Genomic DNA, 21,509 nt, shown 5'->3' with positions numbered 1-21,509 from the left:
ATCCACTTACATGTATGTGTATTATTACTGAGCACACAAATATTGTGGATTGCACAAGCTTGTAACATAGCTGGTGGATCCTCCCATGCAACCAAGCAGCTACTGCACAGCAATCTAAAAGAGGGGTAAGATTTAGGTCTGATGGTCTCCCTGACCACAAGAACTTTAAAAGCAGTCATGTGGCAACATTTGTAAGGCCACTCAAAATTAATGCAAGGGAGGAGAGGAAGTTCCTTACACTGAGACCTGATAATTTGAGATTATTTGTGGAAAAGATTATTATTTTTTTTCCCCAAAAAAGGTCTCTTAAAATATATTAATATATCTAACTTTTTGCATCATTAGTCTCAGCAGTCTCACCAAAGCAGCGGGGAATGTTTTTATTCTATAAAAGTTATTAACTCAAAAAGTATCTGTGAATATTGCAACAATAATGATATTTTGACAAATTGTGTAAATCCTATTTTAGTATAAAAGAAAACACCAGTCTTTAAGGTTTCATGAGTAGTTGTTACTATTGCTTATATTATCTGTTTACAAGCAGAATTCTTAAAAAAATTATTCAAACTTAGATGAGGGAAAAGACTCCCTCTATAACCCTGACTAAGCAGCACTTCTTTTGAAACAGAAATTGCTCTTTTTTGTACAAATTATTTCTTTTTATATCACAGGAGAATATGGCTTGAAAATTGGGTTTTTCAGGCTGAATTTCACTGCTGAAAATTGAACTAAAAATACTTCAGTCCCTACACTTGAACAAAAATTCAAATGATTTTTATAAATTTGGCATGACACTATTTTAATGATGAAAATTCTTCTACCATTTACACTGCTAAAAGTTAGACATAATCCCAGTGAATTCAAATACATAATTGTCAATTTTCACTAGCATGAATCAGGGTATCTCTATAAAAAGGAAATTCATCTTTTAATGAATATTTGCTAAAAGAGTAAATTCCATGGCATCCTTTGGATAGTTTTATGATAATAGCACTCTGAAAGCATCAGTCCGCCTCACCTTGTCAATGGTTAAACAGAAATATGTGCTAAAAGGCAGGGTTTAACCAATGGACTGGTGATACACACTTAGACAGGGCTTGCAACGTCATCCTTATACCACCACACAGAAAACCTTTGTTCAAAGGCGAAAGATAAAACAAAGTCTTTAGAACAGTATATCCCTGCTGTTTGTTTTGCATACCACAGATTAAAGGGTACTATACTTTAAATTCCAGGTTTATCGTCTTTTCTTATACTTATCTCCTGAAAGCTCCACAGGTACAAAATGCAGAGTTTCAATATTCTAAGAATCCTTGAGAGAGCACTAATCGCAGGAGGAGTCAGGAATGCAAAGTCACCAGCTGTAACATAAAATACAGTTAATCCCACTGATTTACAATAGCACTTTAGAAATCTAATGAATGATAAGTATTCCATACATAATATATAAAGTAATCACAGGGGTTTTGGAGATGTAAAGTATAAGAGGGATATAGTGTGCAATGATCCATATATATTAATAACACTCTGGAATTTTTTTTTAATTAAAATAACAGCATTGATATGTTAAATTGCAATGGAAAATGACTGTTACAACGTGTGTTTTTAATGATGAACACATTGTTTTCCAAAGGCATTGGTGCAAGCAAAAGAAGTTCATGTAGTTAAAAATCAGGAAAGATAAATTTGAATTGAGTATATTTAAAATATAGCTGCTAGATGTCACGTTAGTGTCACAATGCAATTTAATGCAAAAAAAAATAAAAGAAAACTTATCATTGAAATAAATTGTTAAATTGGTATTATATTATTAACATAAAGTCAACATACAATCAATCATACCCAGAGACCACTGGGATGCATGTGGGGTGTCACATCGATCATAAACCAGCAGCATTTTTTTAAGGGCGTTTGTTCAGAGTTCTTGTTGCCCTTAGTTTAAACTTAACCTCTGTGCCCTCATTAACCAGGAATTTGAGGTGCTCAGTTGCTTGCAAAGATAAAAGTAACTGCTGTTATTGAATGTAGGGTCCAAAACCCTCAAATAGTACAGCAACAGTAGAGCAGCTGAATCTGGTTTTGGTTATTTTTATTAGAGAGAAACACAAATGTTGGCAGAATATATATCTTCATTCTAAAGTTGAAAAATTATAGCTAAAAAATACTCCAGTATCAAACTTCCAAGCACACAGAGGTGATTTAGCGATGTATGTCCCATTAACTTGCAGTGAAAGGAGCACTTCTCCATAGGACCTTTTCAATAGGACGTGTGTCATTGAATCTGCAAGGATCCTTGAAAATGTCACTATTATTTATTTCAGTTGGCTCCAATATATTTCATTTTTTTCCAGATGGTAGCTCCTTGTCACCTACCATGTCACCTAGTCTTTTTTATGTTTTAATTTCCATTTTATTTTTTTATTTTCAGAACTATGCAAAGCTTATTCCTGGAGCCACTGTTGGACGACTACAGAAGGATTCTGGAAATATTCTCCAGTTGATCATTGCTGCATATCAGGTAAGGTGTTCTCTCCCTGCATGTCTATATTTTCAAAATCAGATTACTGTTTGGTAAAAATAAGTGTCTTTGATTCTTTTTCTGCACTAATTACTAGAACATCACTTTTTATGCTTAGGTGCTGACCTTAAGAGGAAAAACTTTGTTCACTTTGAAGATTAAGTGAGCACAGAAACAAAGTTCCTAAAACCTTGTCATTCCCTAGTTCTGCTGGAATGCTAAATTCACATCAGTGTCTCATCTGTCTTCCCATCTTCATACCTACTCTTAAGCCTTCTTTAATATAGGTATTCAGATCTCCCAGTTCAATACTTCTACAGGGACTCAACTCTCTTCCTGTCTGTAGTTGTCACCAGGGCAGATGTACAATCACTCTGCAGGAATATCTGGGGGAAAAAACACTATTCTGTGCTCAGAGCTCTTTTCTGCTTTAGCAATTTGATGCTGCCCCTGTGAGGCTGTTCTGAGCTTTTTAAAACATAAAACACAGGAGATGAAATAGGTTTGTGTAGATAATACCAAGACTTGAATGGGTTTGCTTAGATAATACCAAGAAATACTGTAAATATGACAGGAAGATAAACAAAGCGCTATTTTTCAGAGCTTTGTAAAATGCATCCTGGCTACCTGGTTCTCTTCTGTCAGGGGAATGTTTTTAGACAGTTTTTCTACTCTGCTTTTTGAACCTGCTGATATTTTCAGTGTCCGTTGCCTCCTGTGGTAAAAAGGAGTTTGTGTCAAGATACATTTTTCTTTTCCCAATTTTAAACTACTCCCTGTGCTTTAAAATTTCACTGAGTGCACCTTAGTTCTGGTGTTGCAAGGTTTGGTGAATAACAGCTCTGTATTCACCTTATCTTCATGTCTTTACGATTTTGTAATATTTTAATCACTGAGACACCTTCCACCCCTGCAACCTACTCTCCAAATTGGACAATCACAGCCTTTTAAGTCTCTCCTCAGCTGCTCCACCCCCTTGGTGACTTTAGATAACCTTCTCTTTACCTTCCCTGACTCCAATGAGTCCTTCCTGAGCCATAGAGACCAGAAGAGCTTGAAGTACACAAGACAGGGCACACTAAGGTTTATACAGAGGCAAAACGATACCCTCCGTCTTGTTCTCAGCATCCTTGCTTGTGACGCCCAGGACTGTTGGCTTTTTAACTGCTATGTGCTGAGCAGATCATCTCCCAGAGCTGTCAGCAGTGACCCCAGTGCAGCTCCTGAGTTTTTTTGGCCGGTCTGGGGTTCAGCTGTTCTGTGGGCAGGGTTTGGAGGGGCCTCTGAGCTGGGTGCTCGCTCCTTTCCCATAGCAGCAGGAAGGTGGCTGCAGGAACGATGCTCCTGCCTTCAGGCCATACCTCTTTGTGTCCTCGTTCAGGTACAGCATGTCTGGACCACACACCAGAGCTGCTCATAGGTTCTTAGAATCCCACACATATTTCAAGATGTACAAAGTGTACAAGTAGCAACATGTAGCACACTCAAAATTTCCCAGAGCCCGTTTTATTGCTTCATGATTGAAAATCTTCCAAGTAGGAAACACTGAAAACCACCTTATAAGTGAAGATACCTGAATTTTTTTGAACTGGGGAGGGGGAAATGGAGATTAAAAATGACAGGCAAAACAGAAGATCTAATTCCACTTTTGACACAGCCCTCTCATGATACTCTCAGCAGTGTAATTCGATGACCAAGTGTCTCTGTTTCTTTACCCACAAAAAAAGAATAAATAACTATTTGCCATCCAAGTGTAGAGTTAGGCTAAATCTTTTAATGCTTTTAAAGTGCTTTTGAGACTTTGCTTGCTGTACAGACACAAGGATTGCTAATACCATTCACCATGTGTTGCTATCTAAAAGCTTCAGAGAGGAAGTAAGCAAGTTAAGAAAGTCTTAGCTGTCATAATATTTGTTCCAAGTTCTTGTGTTCTTTCCGAGCATGATTCATTTTCTTCTGTAAGCATGTTTCCGCCTGCTTTGTTTAACATTGAATTCTGCATAACTTTGTATTGCAGAGCTGTAGGTTAAATTGCATTGTGACAGATATTAGGCTGTCTGATTGAAGTTATTCCAGGTTTTTAAAATTCCAGAAAAATTCCATTCTTTTTTTTCACTGCTTGGTTACCTTTTCACTTACAAGAAATAAGACCAAAGAAATAATATATTAAAACAGGACAGGTGACTCAAGGGCACAAGTTTCTAACACTGCTTTGTTGTTTCACTCAGAAAATTTTTTGAACCACAGATATTTCTCTATGAGTGGCTTAAAGCTCCCTAAACTGTCTGCTGTTTGTCCCCAAAGTATGGCCAGGCAGCTTAGATTTAAAACACCATTAGAAGTCCTCACAGATATTAAGATCTAAGAAACTGGAGTCTGTCACAGTTTATGTGCTCATTTTCAGTGGCATAGGGTGTGTATTTTGACATCTCACAACTGCAAGGCAGGTTCATAATGGCCCAGTACAGGCACCAAGATTCGAAGTATTATGTATTGTTCTTCAGCAGCATTTAATTTTCTCTCATGGTTGCACTCTATTTGAGCCTTGTAGTTTTGCAGCTGGTGGAAGAGGGACTATTTGGTATATTTCCTGTAATATTAGCGCATGCCAACATTTACAGTTTTGTCTAGAGGTTTGCTATATTTGGTCCTTTTGTGAGAGCACAGCTAGTGCAAACATTATTTTTTAAGAATCTCTACATTGTTTCAACAACAACATAAGCACCTAACCCTAGAACAAATGTGAAGACAAAACTGGACACCTCCAGAACTACCAAGGTTACCAACCTGATGCCCAGTGCTCTGGGTATTGCGTGAATGTGTCCTGCACAACGTGTTGCTGTTCTTTATTAAAGTGCTTTGGTTTACTGACAAGGTTTTCCAAATGAAAATATGTTAAAAATACCTCACCAAACACAACCCTAAGAGAAATTTCCAGGGAGACCAGAACATGTACAAAGGACACAGGGAGTTGTTGGCTATGCAGGTTTATACCTGTTCTACTTTTAGTTGGTTTTACCTGACCAGACCTTTACTCCAGTGAGTCAACCTGATGACTTTACTGGAATGACTCACTGAAGTAAGGTCAGTGAGTTCTTCATGCTGTGATTGAAGTGCAGGGGGTATTTTGTAAAGCAATTAAGCTCACAAAAGCACAAAGGCAAGTCAGTGAGACTTTTGCTCAGCAATTGCTAAGGTACTTATGAAAATTTTCCATTTACTGGATCCACAATCCAATGAAGTCATAGGGAATTTCCTTACGGTCTGCTGTAGGCTTTGGATTAAGACTAAGTTGTGTAAGCAAAGTTGCTACAAAATATTTTAAAGTGTTAAATATAAAAACCTGGGTGTGAGCAAGTTCAGGAAGTAAGTTTTTCCCTTAAGAAATGAAAGTTTTAATTGAACAAATTGATTTAAGAAATTAGTATATTGCTGTATACAGCTTGAAATAGGACTGACAGCTCATGAAGCAGGAATTTCCACCGGGAGAAGAAAGGAACAGAGCCAGGCCCATGGCTGGGGGAGCTCACCATGGGATTTGGCTCTGGATCTGGCCTTAGAAACATCAAGATCAGTCAAGAAGGCCCTGCACCGAGGCAAAACTGAGCTCAGAGCCTGCCCTGCCATGAGAGAGATTGTGAGGTTTGATTCCACCAGCAGAGATAGACGGGGAGCAATATTGCCATAGGCTGACTAAGCAGGAAAAGCCCAGTGTGAGCAATGCAGTCAGGGACACAAACTCGTTCCTTGGTAAGACCAGAGCTAAAGACAGACCTGTATCAGTCAGCAGAGCACTTAGTGATGAAAGATGATTTAATAAGACTGAATTTATTCTCCTGCAAGGGCAGGAAATCAGCTCCGTGATAGCGGATATTAAACTGATACCACCATTGCTTTACACTGAAAGCCGATTCTGTCAGCACTTTCTTTGTTTTGCTTGTTCTCAATTTTTGTTGCAATACAGAAGACTGTGAATAAAGTGCTAAACCCATGAATTTACTCCCTTTTAGGTTGGAATAAGTTAAAATCTCTGTCACACAAAAGTGGAGCATGAGCAGTACTTGGTCATGTTATCATTCCATTCATCTCACACCTTTTTTCTTTTAGGAGCTGAGGTCCGAGGTGGAGCTGGAGGTCTTGGGGGAGACAGAAGGGCTCAATCTCTCTTTCACAGCCATCTGTAACAACGGGACTCTCTTTCCACACCAGAGGAAATGCTCTCATGTGAAAGTGGGAGATACAGTAAGTACAGAACAAATTCACAAAAGACATGAAGTCCAGGGAATTTAGGACACCAGGGTAAAGAGTTTGCTCTTTATTAAATAATCTTCCTCCAAACAAGTTACAAAAAAGCAAGATTAGCTATTAGGAAGAAATTCTTTACTGTGAGGGTGGTGAAGCACTGGAACAGGTTGCCCAGGGAAGTTGTGGATGCCCCATCCCTGGAAGTGTTCAAGGCCAGGCTGGATGGGGCTTTGAGCAACCTGCTCTAGTGAGAGGTGTCCCTGCCCATGGCAGGAGGGTTGGACCTCGATGATCTTTAAGGTCCCTTCCAACTCTAACCATTCTATGATTCTGTGATCTGCAACCCTTTTGTTCTGTCCTCTGCATGTGCTTCCAGAGCACCCTGCAGAGCTACGTGTGCTGCAGCTCTGAACAGCCACCGTTTTTCTCCTCCAGGTCTCTTTCAATGTGACTGTGAGTCTTTCCTCTTGTGAAAAAAAACGAAGGCATATTGTGATAAAACCAGTGGGGCTCAGTGACACACTGGAAATGGAAATTCATCCCCAGTGCAGCTGTAACTGTCAGGCAGAGGCCGAGAAGAACAGCCCAAAATGCAACCAGGGGAAAGGATCGTTGGAGTGCGGGGTGTGCGTCTGCAGCCCGGGGTACGCGGGGCCACACTGCGAGTGCCACGAGGGCTCCCTGGGCACCAGCTCCTGCAAGGGCTCAGCAGAGCAGAGCTCCTGCAGTGGGAGAGGCGACTGCTACTGCGGGCAGTGCGTTTGCCACCCGTCCCTCTACGGAAAGGTCTATGGGCCACGCTGTGAGTGCGACGACTTCTCCTGCGTGAGACACAGAGGGCTCCAGTGCGGAGGTATGGTCCCTTGATGCTATTTTTAGTGTCTGCGTTTTAGAGCTTTATTATCTCACTCTTAGGTATCGGCTCATGAATCTGCATTTTCACCATCTATTCAGTTGCAATGAATTCTGCATAAAGCGTAATTTACTATTTCTGAATGATCTTTAGACTTTAAACAAGAAAGAACTTTTAACCCTGTATTCAAATTTAAAAATGAGACACCTTGAACCGCTCCATAGCTAGTCTCAGTTGGCATGGCTTTATTGGGGCATAGCAGCTACCATCGTACTGGGTCAGACTTTTCATGGTTGTAGATGCTTGTAGCTCCAAGGAATTTTGGGTAAGTATATTGACATACATCAGTGTTAGCCACTGTACAATTTCACTCTGACATAATTATCAAAACATAGACATCTTGATTAACTCATCTTAATTAATCACTTTTGGAAAATTCTGATATTTTTGTAATTTTAACCCAGTAACCTCAGTGGTTCTTGGTTTATCTCAGCAAGATACGATCAGAATTTGAGAACTTGTATTTATAAATTTTTCCTGGGCTGTATCATTGTAAATCAGAAGTGATTCTATTGAAACAATGGGAGTAGCATTAAACAGGCAGGAAATAGCAATGCAATTGTGCTGAATAGACAGGCTGAAATTACGCTGCTATAAATGAAAGAGGATTTACCCATTAGGTTGTGCACTTTTGGGAGATAAGATCTGTGTGGAGGACTCCAGTCAAGAGAATGGAGCTGTGCTGGCTTACAGCCAGCCTAAGCGAAAATTTGATCCTTGCTTAAAACTGAAAATGCTGGGGGAAGGAGGAGGATGTTTAAGGGTGAGGAGTCGGAGAAGGGAAACTATTAAGGAGAATTATTTTAAAGGCCATCATTCAGATTCTTATTAAGAGAGTCATTTGAAGTATAATGTTTCTCCAGGCAATGGTGACTGTGATTGTGGGGAATGCCTGTGCCACAGTGGATGGACTGGTGAATACTGTAACTGCACAACTGACACCAGCGCCTGCATTGCTGAGGATGGGACGCTGTGCAGTGGGAGAGGCGAATGCGTCTGTGGGTCGTGTGCTTGCACCCACCCAGGGGCTTCAGGCCAAACGTGCGAAAAATGCCCTCTCTGCGGTGACCCTTGCAGTTCCAGGCGGTAATGTGCTGTTTTCATGTCTTTGGTGTTTGTATCATCCAGGTATCTGTCTCCTATACTGCCTCAGCAGTGTGCTTACTGCCACTGCCATAAACTGGATTTACAGACCAGAACTCAAGAGCTTCTTTGCCCTTTGAGAGAGGCAGTCATAACTCGTACATCAACCAGTTATCAGCATTACTTGCGTACAATAGAACTTGATGGAAAACAATTTGATCACCTACAAACAGCACAACATCACACTTCCACTGCTGTCCCTGGCTGTACAAGTAAACAGAACGGTGGCCTTATATGATAACATCAGACAAATACAGATGAATCTCCTTGCAGTCCACAGTACAGAATAAAAATACCTAGCATAGCTTCTACAGCAAAAATGAGAACTCACAGAAAAGTTTGGCCTTTGTATTGCCATTCTCATGCATATGAATCCATAATGTCACACTGTCTGCTCAAGCTTTACCCACATGCAAATTCATAGTCCAAATTCAGTTAAGCTTGGCTGAATTACAGGGGCCCAGCTGTGATAAACTGGGTCATAGTCTGGGGATGAAATCAGTGGGTAGCTGTATGCCATGTATAAGTTGGTGATAAATGGCTTGTAAATGGTGAAGTGTCTTCTATTCACCGTGCATACAAAATTTATGTAGCTTTCCTGCTGTGATGCATGGTGTATGCTACAGGGCATGGTAGGAAAAGCAACCAAAACCATGTGTGACACAAAGCTGACTGCTCTGAGTACACACATACTTATGCTTATATTACGTGAGCTCTTGCAGGACTACAGTCAGCCCAAAACGAGCAGGCTTCAGTAGAAATTTAAGCTAGAAGTTGAATTAGGCTTCACAGAATACACATTATTAATGACCCCATTTTTGCTTGCTGAGTTCCGAGTAAATTGCGTTAATATTTCATGACCTTCTTCATGTCTACTTATTTAGAGTTGAAGCCATTTTTCTTCCATACCAGCTCTCCACCACTGTATTTTCATGCTTGTTGCAGCCTACACTATATTTGAGATGAGAAGCTATTATATGACAAGCGATTTAATCGTCATTTATGTTAGTGTTAAATTGGACCTACAAAACCAAGCCAAACAGTTTGTTCAAAGCTTTAAGTAAAGAGAACTTCTGCATGCAGCTGCTCTAAACACGAAGGACAATGCTGCTGCTTTGCTCTGAGCAATTTGGCAGAGAGTAAGAAATATAAAGTTACACGATGGGCATTATATTAGCCTATTTAAACATGTATATTGTATGCGGTGTCAGATCTTTTCTCTCTGTTTCAGCATCTTCCCTTGCTGAAGTGCAGGGCAGGGAAAGCCAGAAGAGAGAGAACATTGGGAATACCTGGGCAGGGTAACCGAGAGAGCTGAAAGACCAGGTCAGAGGGGATGGAGATTACTGGATAGGCAGCTGAGAGAAAGAGTGGTAGTATGAGAAACATGACAAATATGACAAAAACACCAACAACACTGAATTTGTCTCCATGAGATAGGCTATCCCATTACCTGCTCACTTTTACTGTTCACCATCTCCAGAATGAGTGATAAGGTCATCTCCATCCCATGAGGATAATCTTGGCAGCCTCAGCATATTCTCATGGATATATGTAACTCAATGCAAGACAAAATGGCCAGTTCTTTTGGGGATGCTTTCTTGCAGTTATTCTCTTTTCTTCTCTTTTCTTTAAGCAGTCAGTCCTTCAGGCTGCTTCTCAGAGTCTCAGTACCTGAATCTGGCTGAAGCCATTTATGAATAATCAGCAAGATACACTTTGCATCAAAAATTTTCGTATATTATTTGTATTCATTGCTTCCTTTTTCCATGAGTAAACTATCGATATATTAAAATCCTCATTGAATTTCTGGGAAGATTTTTAGAGACTTCTAAAGGAATTGGTTTAGACTCTGTGATTTTAAACAATATTTCTATCATTCCACCATTAAATAAAGTAAATAATTTTCCAATAAATTGCATTAGTAATTGCATTAGATCTAAGTAATTTCTGACACAAATAATAACATTCAAGAAACATCTGTTGAGACAACTGAATAGTGTTTTAATACATTATCCAATAGACTTTCAATGAAGAAATACTTATAATAGGAACCCCAGCTTGATCTCTCTGAAGTTGATTTCAGATATTGTTCATCTGAAGGGCATTCCTTCAGCTGGTATTTAGTATGAGATTAGTTCAGAATATTTATTTTTGAAAATGAATGTTATGTGTGAGTAACCCCATGTCTTTGGTAGACCTACATGAATAATGTTTCCTGGGGTTCTGTCTGGTAGCTAATAAACTGGGAGAAAAAAGAAGACAAGAGAGAGCTTATCCACAATACCTTTATTCAGGTGGGGTGTTTTTTTTTTGTTGGGCTTTTTTGGTGGCCATACCTATCATATTTCTGAGAACTACTGTATCCATAGCACAAGACCTTTTGTTTAGCTTCTTTTTAAAATGCAGATGCATACATACTGGCTTTTATATTGTTGCTTTGTGACAGACAGAGATTGATGAGCCACTGAATTATTTTCCACAGGAGCTGTGTGGAATGTCACTTGGCTTCTGATGACAAGTCTCTGGGAGAATGCAGCGAAAAATGCAAATTGGTTGATGCAACTGTCAGCACTGCAGAAGGTTTGTACATTCAATCTTCCTTTTCTGTGTGTGCATGATTAGTGATAGTTTCCACTTTCAGTAATTTTATATTTCAAAGCAGCCTTGTTTTTCTGCTGTGGGATTATATTAGGGATCTTAAGGCAATTGCTGTCTATGGTTCTTCTGTGGTAAGTGGGAAATGCAGATCAGGGCTGGTATTACCCCTCCAGGTTAATTAACTCATTGGATCACACCTACTTTCTAATCAGTTTATGTAAGAAAGGACAGACTTTAATAAATATGAGTCCCTGCAAATCAGGGGCTGATGAAAGCCCCTGAGGTTAAGTCAGCCTGCACCATGAGTTCCAGTGTGGCTGCTTCTTTTACCATACAAATGCAAAACCTGACTCCAGTCCTTATGCAGACTCTTGATTACAGTTGGCAACTGGATGCAGCCCTTTGACCTGTGGCAAAGACATTCTGCTTCTTGTCAGGCTTTATTAAGACACAAAGGCTAAGCACATTGTAATTCAAAACTGCCCTCCATCTACGGAAATTTCTCAAGTAGAAATTAACCTTGAATAAAATAGTATTCTCAGAAAAAAATATAGCTTTAAATGAAATATCACATCAAAGTCTTTTTCTTTCCTGTAGAGGAAGGTGCTTGCCCGTACAGTAGGCAGTCTGAATTTATTATAATAGCAATTCTAGCCCCAGTCCTATGGCAAAATGCAATTGTTAGGTGAGGCAGGTCAAAGGTGCATTATCATAAGCATGAAATCAGACAAGTGTAAAAGTTAGGATGACAATGCAGAATGCTGTATGCACATCTAGGGACTGTGCCCACAAACTGTTGGAAGCCCATCCAGAGCTGCATGCATGCATAAATCTCACTGATACACATCTTTCCAACAAAGCTACACCTTTTGTTTTTGATAACATTGTTCCAGAATATAGAGCTAAAAAGTTGCAAATATTGCCCTCGTAAGGAAAACTAATTCTAATTTTCTATTTTTATTAAAATTATTATTATGCTTTGCCTTTCTACATATCAGTATTTGTTTATAAATATAAAAATATGTCTTGACAAGTTTCGAAAACATACGAGCGCTTTTATTGTATTGCTGTAGTTGGTAAAGGTTTCAGGTTGCTATTGCCAGATGGCAGATAGTTAGTCATATATAGTAGTTAGTAATATATAAGACATTCTCCTTTCTAATATTATGAATACTGATCAAGAGCAGGAACAGTCACTTACATGGCTCTGTTCACACACACACACAGGTGACAGAAACATGAGAATGACAACATCATCTCCTGTTCCTGCTTATTTCCTTTTTTTCATGTCCTGTGCTTCCTTGATCAGGACTGTCAGCTACTACTTTAGATTTAAAATTTATTTGCACCAGTTACAGCAACTGCTGTAGGGAAGGCTGGATAACTGTTCCCATCCTGACTCCTCAAAAAAAATTTTAAGAATGAAGCTATTGTAAACTGTGTTTCGTCTAAAATGCTTGGATCATAGCACATGACTTTGGTTTTGGCATGGAGGTAGCCACATTTAGAAGTCCTGAGGGGGAAAAAAAAGATATTGAAAAAAAAAATAAAAAAATAAAATAATCTTAAAATCAAACAAACCAAAACAAAAATTACCTGAATAAAAAAAAATATTTTTGAAAGTGGTATAACTAGACCACCACATAATATTTAAGACAGATTATTAAGCAGCTTCATATGATAGCATACTGCTTCTTTCTTGTTTATATTTCAGACTCTTTAATGCTTCAGGGCTTTTTGAAAACTAGAAATAGCTCTAGGTTAAATAAAACGTTATCATTCAAAGATTTACTTTCTCTTTTTCATGTGTAGGTTGCAACACAATGGCTGGAACTGTGGAGCATTAAAAAAAAAGCACAGGCTTGGCGTTTTCCTGTTTCCTGGAAATGCCTGTTTTAGCCTCTGAGGCGTGCCTTTGGCCTCCTCTGCTTCAGTTCCGGAGGTGCTGGGGGTTTCTCCTCCCGCCACAGGGTCACCTGGGCAGGCAGCCTCTCTGCCTGGGGATCTGGCAGGGCATGGGATGGCACCGCAGCTCTGGGGGTGCGATGGCTTCATGCTTACTGGGCTCATCTGAATGGCAGGCATCACTTTTGAATATTTATTTTCACCCATTTTTAATATCTGAATACTAAATTGTGCTAACTCCCCCTCTGCCAGATGGGTCTAAGAGGAGCCCTTTTTGCTCTACTTGCTGCCCAGGAGGAACTACCGTTCCTAAAGAGTGACTCCAGCCACAGGGCACCAGGCTGCTCCTGCCACAAGCCCGACAGGGACAGTTACACTTTCCTTGGAGAAATGGAGTTTTTCCTACCCCATAGAGTTGATAGCATATAAATTCCCAGCGCAGCAACAAAGTGGATGTTGGGGCCTGAATAGACCTCTTATATCAGCACTGCTCTGTTGTTCTGACTCAAAGTGAGACGAAACTGTTAAAAAAAAAAAAAAAAGGCATTTTGTTGAGCAAAGGACAAACAAGAAAGGGCATAACAACCTTTACATTTACAGACAAATTTTTTAAAAAATCTTTTATCTAAGTATCTGTTAGGAAACAATCTTTTACACTTCAAGGATCCAGTTTGCCACCGTTACCCAATTCTTCCAGTGTGCGTCCAGTGATATCAAATACCATTGAAATTAATGGAATGAGGATGCAGGGAGAAGTGGGAAAAGTATGATGATTTCCTGCAGAACAGAGAAAATTATGCAGGTGTAAATTACAGGACTTTAGCTACGTAGGCAAATTTTTGTGCTGATGAACTGAAAATAATCTACGCCATAGTCTCTCTTACAGATCCTGCATCCTAAAAATAGCCTCAGAGAAATAAAAATGCTAAGCAAAGCTGGGTTTGGAATAGCTTGAACTGGCATCTTTGCATGCATTTCTACATCCTTCCACATCATCAGATTTCTGTTCCCCTTGGTCTCAAATTATGACATTAAATTAAAAATTACAGTTTAAAAATAACTAATATATTTCCAGTTTTACTGCCTCCTGGATGATATTTGGAATATGCCTCCATGTTTTTCTCTGCCTGCAAGGTGGCTAGCGCTCTCTCTCCTCTCTCTCTCCCCCTCTCTCCCTCTCTCTCTCTCTCTTTCTTTCTCTCTTTCTCAAGCAAGCTAATACTCTTTGGGTCTGCTTGCTTAAAAGAGTTGGGAAATAACAAATATTGCAAAACGTGTGACAGTGTTACTGGAATTGCGACCTGGCACTGAGCACCATTAATTGAGTACACTCAGTCTGCAGTTTGTGATCCTTTTAACAAAACCAAATCTTGTTAAATCAGCAAGTCTTGTGTGCCTGTCACCTTGATAGATAACACATTGCTCTGCCACCAAGGACAGGCAACAGGTTAAATATGAGATTGTCACAAATCAAGAGTGTGTTTCCGTTAAAATCCAACCAGATGTGATTCTCATTTTAAAACAAGCAGAGAAAAGGACCACTGGGAAGTCAACTATTTATATTTTCACACTCTCTATGGTGTTTAATTTTAATAGTCTTTTCTATAAGATCAAACTGTATGATAATAAACCATATAAAAATAAAAAAGAGCAAGCACTTATTTCTTTATGTGCCATAGATTTTCTTAAAATCCATATTCCTGTCAGATTCCTACTTTATACTTCATTAGTCTTCTTGCTATTAAAGTTTAAGGACTTAAGACTTTTAGCACAGTTGCTTATGAAATTTCAGTAAGAGTTTTGATTGGTAAGAAATATTGGAGAGGTTAAAGTGACGACCATTTTCAAAGCAATGTTTGAGAAGCTTACTGGTTTTTCTTACCTCTAAAAATAAAACCTAAGAAGTTTTACTAAAAATGTACTGAAAACATACCTAGGTTTCCAATGCTGTTTAAATCATTGGTTATATGGAAACATAACAAGCGTTCAGCCACAGCGGTATAATTGCACACAGTTATAGGGTTGGATATTTTTGCTCTGTAAAAATATTATATATTGGTCAGGTTCCAAATTGCGGTTATTTCTGGCTCTGCACCCATAGTCTCAATTTTCAATTGTCTTTTTTGTTTTATATCATCCCTCACAGCCAGCTTCCCTCTTTGAATGAACTTTTCTCAGCAGAAAATGTTTCCCAGTTAGGAATTATCTGAAAAAAAAAAAATTGATTAAGTTTTTGTGCAGATCTACATTAAATGGAGAGACAAATAAACCGGGACAGACTATCATCTCGGGTCACTTTTTATCTGCTTCGCGTCGAATCACATTAAGAAGATCCCAGAATCATAAATTTCTGTTATTAATTTATATTTATTGTTGTGACAATACTGGACACACTAATATTTGACAGGGGTATTGTGGGAGAAATAAATGGCAGCCCTTTTAACAATATCCATTTCTGTTTGATTTATGTATATCTACTTCTGAAACATAATTTGGACACGGTAGGAGTAGCTGTAAACCAAAGAGAACATACTGTTTACTTTGTCCTATAATTGGGGACTATTAAATTTCCTAGACAGCTGGTGGTTAAGCATGTTGGAAGCCCTTCCAATTCATTGAAATTCACAGTACACCAGATTAATAAGGTGCACTAGATGGTCAGTGCAGATTGACAACACCTGGATCAGTTCTTTGGAAATATAAGTGAAAAATCTGAAACAAAACAAAACTTGGTGTGGAAGAAAAGCTGTTAAATTTAGTAGAAATTTTGAGGGTGTTTCTTGTTTTGTGTTTCACTCTTTACCATTCACAGACGAGGCTGTGACAGACATGATACCAGAAGTCTCTCTTGTTATTACACGTTAAATTTCATTTGATCTGGCAAATGACTTTTTTTTTCCCTCCCTCTGCAGATTATTCGGAAGATAAATCCATTCCCTGCTCTTTGCAGGGGGAAAGCGAATGTATAACCACATTTCTACTGGCTATGGATGAACAGGGAAGGACAGTCATTCATAACATAGAACAGAAAGGCAAGCAGTAAATATTGCTTTTTCTACATGAAATCTGATTTTAAAATACAGGCAGGATCAGCTATCTAGAAGCTGAGCTCTTTTAAGCAGCACTGCACCTCCTTGTGTTTGCAGTTCTCCTCTGCCCAGCCCAAAGAGCACCTCCTCAAGTACTTATTTAATGTGGTAGTAAAATAAATACTTGGCCTTTCACGGAAGATGGACAGAATGAACCCTGGGCTGCAGGACTAAGTTATTTTTTCTAACGCCCTATGCAATTCTAAGATGGTGATACCAAATGTCCTTTGCATTATATGAAACAAACAATTCTCTTTGAAATTTTCACTTTGTATTTCACAGATGGACAAATATCCAAAAAGAGTATCTGATTGTATACCTGATCAAATTCTAAAATGTATTTATAGTTACACTTAATGTTGTAGCATTATTATTTTTTTAATATTTTTGCATAACTAACATATTCAACAGATCTCTTTATATTCTTTCATTTAACATTATTTCTTGATTTTCTTGATTTACTGTTGTTTCGCCACTGATTTTTCATTGATTTACTGTTGTTTCACCACTGATTTTTCATTAAAGCTCCTACTTATGTAAGACAGGAGAGAACACAGACGCACTTTGCAGCTGCCAAACATTTTAGTTTCCAAGTAATAAAAACACTTTTTTTTTTTAATTGGACACACCCAGTGTCTTGGTGTTAAATATTAGTGTTTAAGGGAAAACCATGCAGATTTGCAACCTCCTTCTGCTGGCACAAATGGTGTTTATTTTGTTAACCCTTTGTGTAGCATTTCTTTAGCATACATGTAAGAATGAAAGTTATTTCACTGCACAAAAAAAGCAGCTTCTACCGTAAGAATGCAAGAATTTAAGGGTAAACCGCTAAAAAAGATTCTCTTTATTAAACACATTTATTCTGCATTTTAAATAGATCTGGAAAAAAAAAAAAAAACAAACCCAAAGAGAAATATCATAAGCAAGGCACAGTTCATTAACTTCCTTACTTTGAGGGTGGCAGAGCCCTGGAACAGGCTGCCCAGAGAGGTGGTGGAGTTTCCGTTTCTGGAGACATTCAAAACCCGCCTGGACACGTTCCTGTGCAACCTGCTCTAGGTGGACCTGCTTTGGCAGGGGGGTTGGACTAGATGATTTCCAGAGGTCCCTTCCAGCCCCATATCATTCTGTGATTCTGTAAACTAAAGTCAAGATGGGATGAGTAGCCAGAGCGCTAACTCATTGCTAAAACCAAACCATCAATTAGTTAAATAATGGTATCAAGCAAAAAAGTAATGTGAAACACAATCCATGTAAGCCAAATGAGACCACAAAGGATTTTCAATGTCCTTAAACCATGGTTCAGCAGAAAACTTTGTAAAATAGTAGTGTTCAGTGTCTTTCATGGACAATACTTCTTAATATTACAATAACCAAACTTTGTGTTTTGGTAAAGCAAAACCTTCAGTTTTATTTTTGACTCTGAAATATTGTGTGTGATAAAATTTATTGCAGAACTTGAAATGCAAAATTCCTTCCAATTGTTCAGTCCAATCTTCTCAGCAAGTCTAATGGATTTTTTTTTCTCAGTGTTTTCATGAGTGAAATGCAGTTTCCTCCTTTTTCTCAGTATTATTGGTGTCTTTACTCTGATACAAATCTCGCTAGAGTCTTTTCCTCTGCAACACACTGAATACCAGTCAGTTGAAGCAGAGCTTCAGCTGTAACATTGTAAAACTTATAATCTGGTCAACTCAGCCTTATTTTTTGGAATTATGACACAAATTGAAAATAATTTTCTAACTTTTCAGAATCTGAGTCCAGCAGCTGCTAATCAAAACGGTAAAAGAGCAGTGGAAGAAGTTAGCAATTGATTTTTAAAACATTTTAATGCACTATCTTTCAGCCAGTTTCACAAACCCTTCAGCGGGTGTCGTCGTTTCAGTTGGGATAAAGTTAACTTTTTTATTGGTGCTATGTTTTGGATTTGTGATGAGAAATACTTTTGATAGCACGTTGGGGTTTTCAGTTCTTGCTAAGCTCTCAAGGGCTTTTCTGCTCCTCACACCACCCCATCAGCAGGTGGGCTGGGGGTGCACAAGAAGCTGGGAGGGGACACAGCCAGGACAGCTGACCCCAACTGACCAAAGGAATCACAGAATCACAGAATTGTCATCACGAGTGGGAAGGGACCTCTAGAGATCATCTAGTCCAACTCCCCTGCTAAAGCAGGATTTCCATACCATATGACATCATGCTCAGTATATAAACCTGAGGGAAGAGGAAGGAAAGGGGGGGACATTTGAAGTGATGGCATTTGTCTCCCCAAGTAACCGTTACATGTGATGGAGCCCTGCTTTCCTGGGGATGGCTGAACCCCTGCCTGCCCACAGGAAGCAGTGAATGAATCCTTGTTTTGCTTTGCTTGTGTGCAGTTTTTGCTCTACCTATTCAACTGTCTTTATCTCAACCCATGAGCTTTTCTCACTTTTACTCTTCCAATTCTCTCCCTGATCCCATCTCAGGGGGGTGAGAAAGTGGCTGTGTGGTTCTCGTTGCTGTCTGGGGTTAAACCATGACAGCCGGTTAGCAGGAAGAAAATAATATGGACTTGAAGGAAAAGGCATGCACAGCTCCCAGCATATGAGAAGCCCAACATGCCTCTTGGCTGTTTTTTATTGCCTAAAGTTTACTGATTGCATATCCGTAGTCATAATTGGTTTTTGTTTCCACAGATTGCCCACAGCTTCCAAACATCCCAATGATAATGGTGGGTGTCACCCTTGCTATCCTTCTCATTGGCATTGTTCTACTTTGCATATGGAAATTACTGGTGTCAGTTCAAGACCGAAAAGAGGTGGCCAAATTTGAAGCAGAAAAATCAAAAGTGAAATGGCAAACGGTATGTTAAATGCATTAATTTTATATGAGGCTCTTTAATGTGGTTGCATGATGCACAATTGCCTCTAAAATTCTATTTGTCTTGGTTTTGTTCTTTTAAATTGGTGGATTTTACTGGGAGATTTTCACTACATTTAGTATTCTACAAAGTAAAATTACAATTTTTTAGGGATGAAAAATAGCTAGAGTTCAGTCACCTGGTTTATTTTTTTCCACATGTAAAATCGTTTAGATAACATTTTTTTTATTAGTTGTTTTTTAATTAGTACCTCACTTTTGATTAATCTTAGCAAAGTTGTTCCCTGCCTATGTAATTATCAGGGGTGTACTCCTCTTCCCAGAAACAGAGCCTGTTTTAGGAAAGAGAGACTATTGATGGCCTCTGTGATGATGAGAGCCCACTTACACAGAGGGGCAATGAATGTAAGCTGTTGAAAATGTAGGTGAAAGGACAGAGAAATTCAGGCCTTCTATCTATAGCTTGCATATGTCTAATGCAGGCTTATACCACAGGTTCCCTTTTCATCTTTCCTTTCTGCCCTTGACATTTTTGCTCTTCTGCAAAAGTTTTAAGAATTCTGAGGCTCTTCGAAAAAAAGCATGTTGAGTAAGCGTTTCTGGTGGGTGTCAGGAGGACAGGCTGCCACTCACCCAGCTCTGTTCTCGTGTAAAGCCCTGTGATTGCAACATTTCTGCAACGGTGGACACTGCTGGCCTTTCAGCTTTTGAGATGGTAAAGATCAGTTACTTGCAGGCAGCGCCACTTGAGAATGTTTTCTCAATCCTTTGGGAGAGCTACATATGGTAAGAGGGAAGGATAAGCTTGATTGAGGCATTTTAATTTTCTTTTCTGTCGCTTGAGGGAATGATAGGAAGGGAATGACGAGGCCAGGATGAAAAGTGCAGGCGGGACCTGCCCTTCTCCTGAGGCATAGTAGTCTGCGGGGGTCGAGCAAGAGGACTGTGACAAGTTACACCTCACCACTAAGACACTGGTTTTTTAGGATGGTCCAACCACAACGTGATACACAAATTATATCAGACATATTTGATAAAGTACTGTTTGATGATGTGCATTACTCTCCTCTGGGAGGCAGATGCGAAGGGAAGGATGTTCCTGACCCTAGACTGGTTTGTGCTGCCTCATATAGACCAGTCTCAATTTCAGTGGCTTGGAATATAAGCCAACTGCTGAAGGGTATTCTAAAATGATCAAAGGTACAAAGCTACTTCTGTACAAAGAATAGACCAGAAAAAAAAAAAAAAAAGAAATAGTAGGTGGGCAATGTGTTATTGGACTTTATGACTGGAGAAACTGAAGATAGGACATTTGTTCACTGACTTTTCCCATACAAGTACAATGAGATAGCAGCCTCCAAAGAAGCTAAAAACCATCGTTGCACAACACTTGTTTAAGGCATAGGATTTATTTCCAAAGACACTTTAGATGATAAATGTTTGCATGGATTCAAAATGTTTATAGGCAAACCCATAGGAGGAGGACATCCTGTCTGTCCCTGGAGGTTTGTGAGATGTCTGTCAGCTTTTCCACAGACAGCCTGCATCAACTCCTGTTGGGAATGAATTGCTGGGCCAGGCAGAGGTCTGGCCCGAGTTTCTCACAAAGCAGAGCACAAATAATCTTCTCCTGCACACTGGGAAGCAGAGTGGTACTAGCTGGTGCACGTACGACCTGCATCGTAACACTGGGTCAGAATGATGGATCAAAATGATCCCTTTGCTGAAGGGGTGCGCTCGAGGCCGTGGTGTGTGGCTACGTCTGCTTGCAGCTGAAGCATTGGCCAGGTGAGTTAAATGTTGCTGACTCCATTTCTTCTGGTTTTGTTTTTGTTTTTTAGGAAACAAATCCACTGTACAGAGGCTCAACAACCACTTTTAAAAATGTAACTTACAAGAACCAGGATAAACAAAAAGGGCCCATGGCTCCAGATTTCTATTAGCACCTCCGACACTACAAACTTTGTGTTACTGGCAGGAAATGTAAGAACACTCATTTCTTCTCAGCTGATTATGTTGATGTTTGTTTGCACGTTGCAGTGGTATAATTATCTGTTAGAGAAAATGTATCTTGTGTTTGGGAAGACTGTAGATAGTGGTAAGGGTTACTAGAAATATAAAAAAAAAAAATATTAAAGCCCCTCATCTTAAAGAAATACCATCACAAATATTTTTAATTTTCTCATCAGTACTGAGGATTAAAAATTATCATATGTAAGCCTATTTTTGTGAAATT

The 21,509-nt window shown here is 39.2% G+C and overlaps 1 protein-coding gene across 1 annotated transcript in view; it reads left to right on the top strand.

Annotated features, from left to right (window-relative positions):
* ITGB6 (integrin subunit beta 6) overlaps positions 1-21,216 on the top strand; it is a 32,192-nt gene extending 10,976 nt beyond the window's left edge. The window contains exons 8-15 of the mRNA XM_074145957.1: positions 2,429-2,518; positions 6,626-6,760; positions 7,199-7,616; positions 8,540-8,762; positions 11,305-11,402; positions 16,238-16,357; positions 19,090-19,256; positions 21,115-21,216. Coding sequence (XP_074002058.1) covers positions 2,429-2,518; positions 6,626-6,760; positions 7,199-7,616; positions 8,540-8,762; positions 11,305-11,402; positions 16,238-16,357; positions 19,090-19,256; positions 21,115-21,216 — 1,353 coding nt within the window. The remainder of the gene's footprint in view (positions 1-2,428; positions 2,519-6,625; positions 6,761-7,198; positions 7,617-8,539; positions 8,763-11,304; positions 11,403-16,237; positions 16,358-19,089; positions 19,257-21,114) is intronic.
* The last annotated feature ends 293 nt before the right edge of the window (positions 21,217-21,509 follow it).

This window comes from Numenius arquata, chromosome 3 (genome assembly GCF_964106895.1).
Source record: "Numenius arquata chromosome 3, bNumArq3.hap1.1, whole genome shotgun sequence".
In the NCBI taxonomy this organism is placed as follows: Eukaryota; Metazoa; Chordata; class Aves; order Charadriiformes; family Scolopacidae; genus Numenius; species Numenius arquata.
This window is presented reverse-complemented; position numbering and strand designations above follow the sequence as displayed.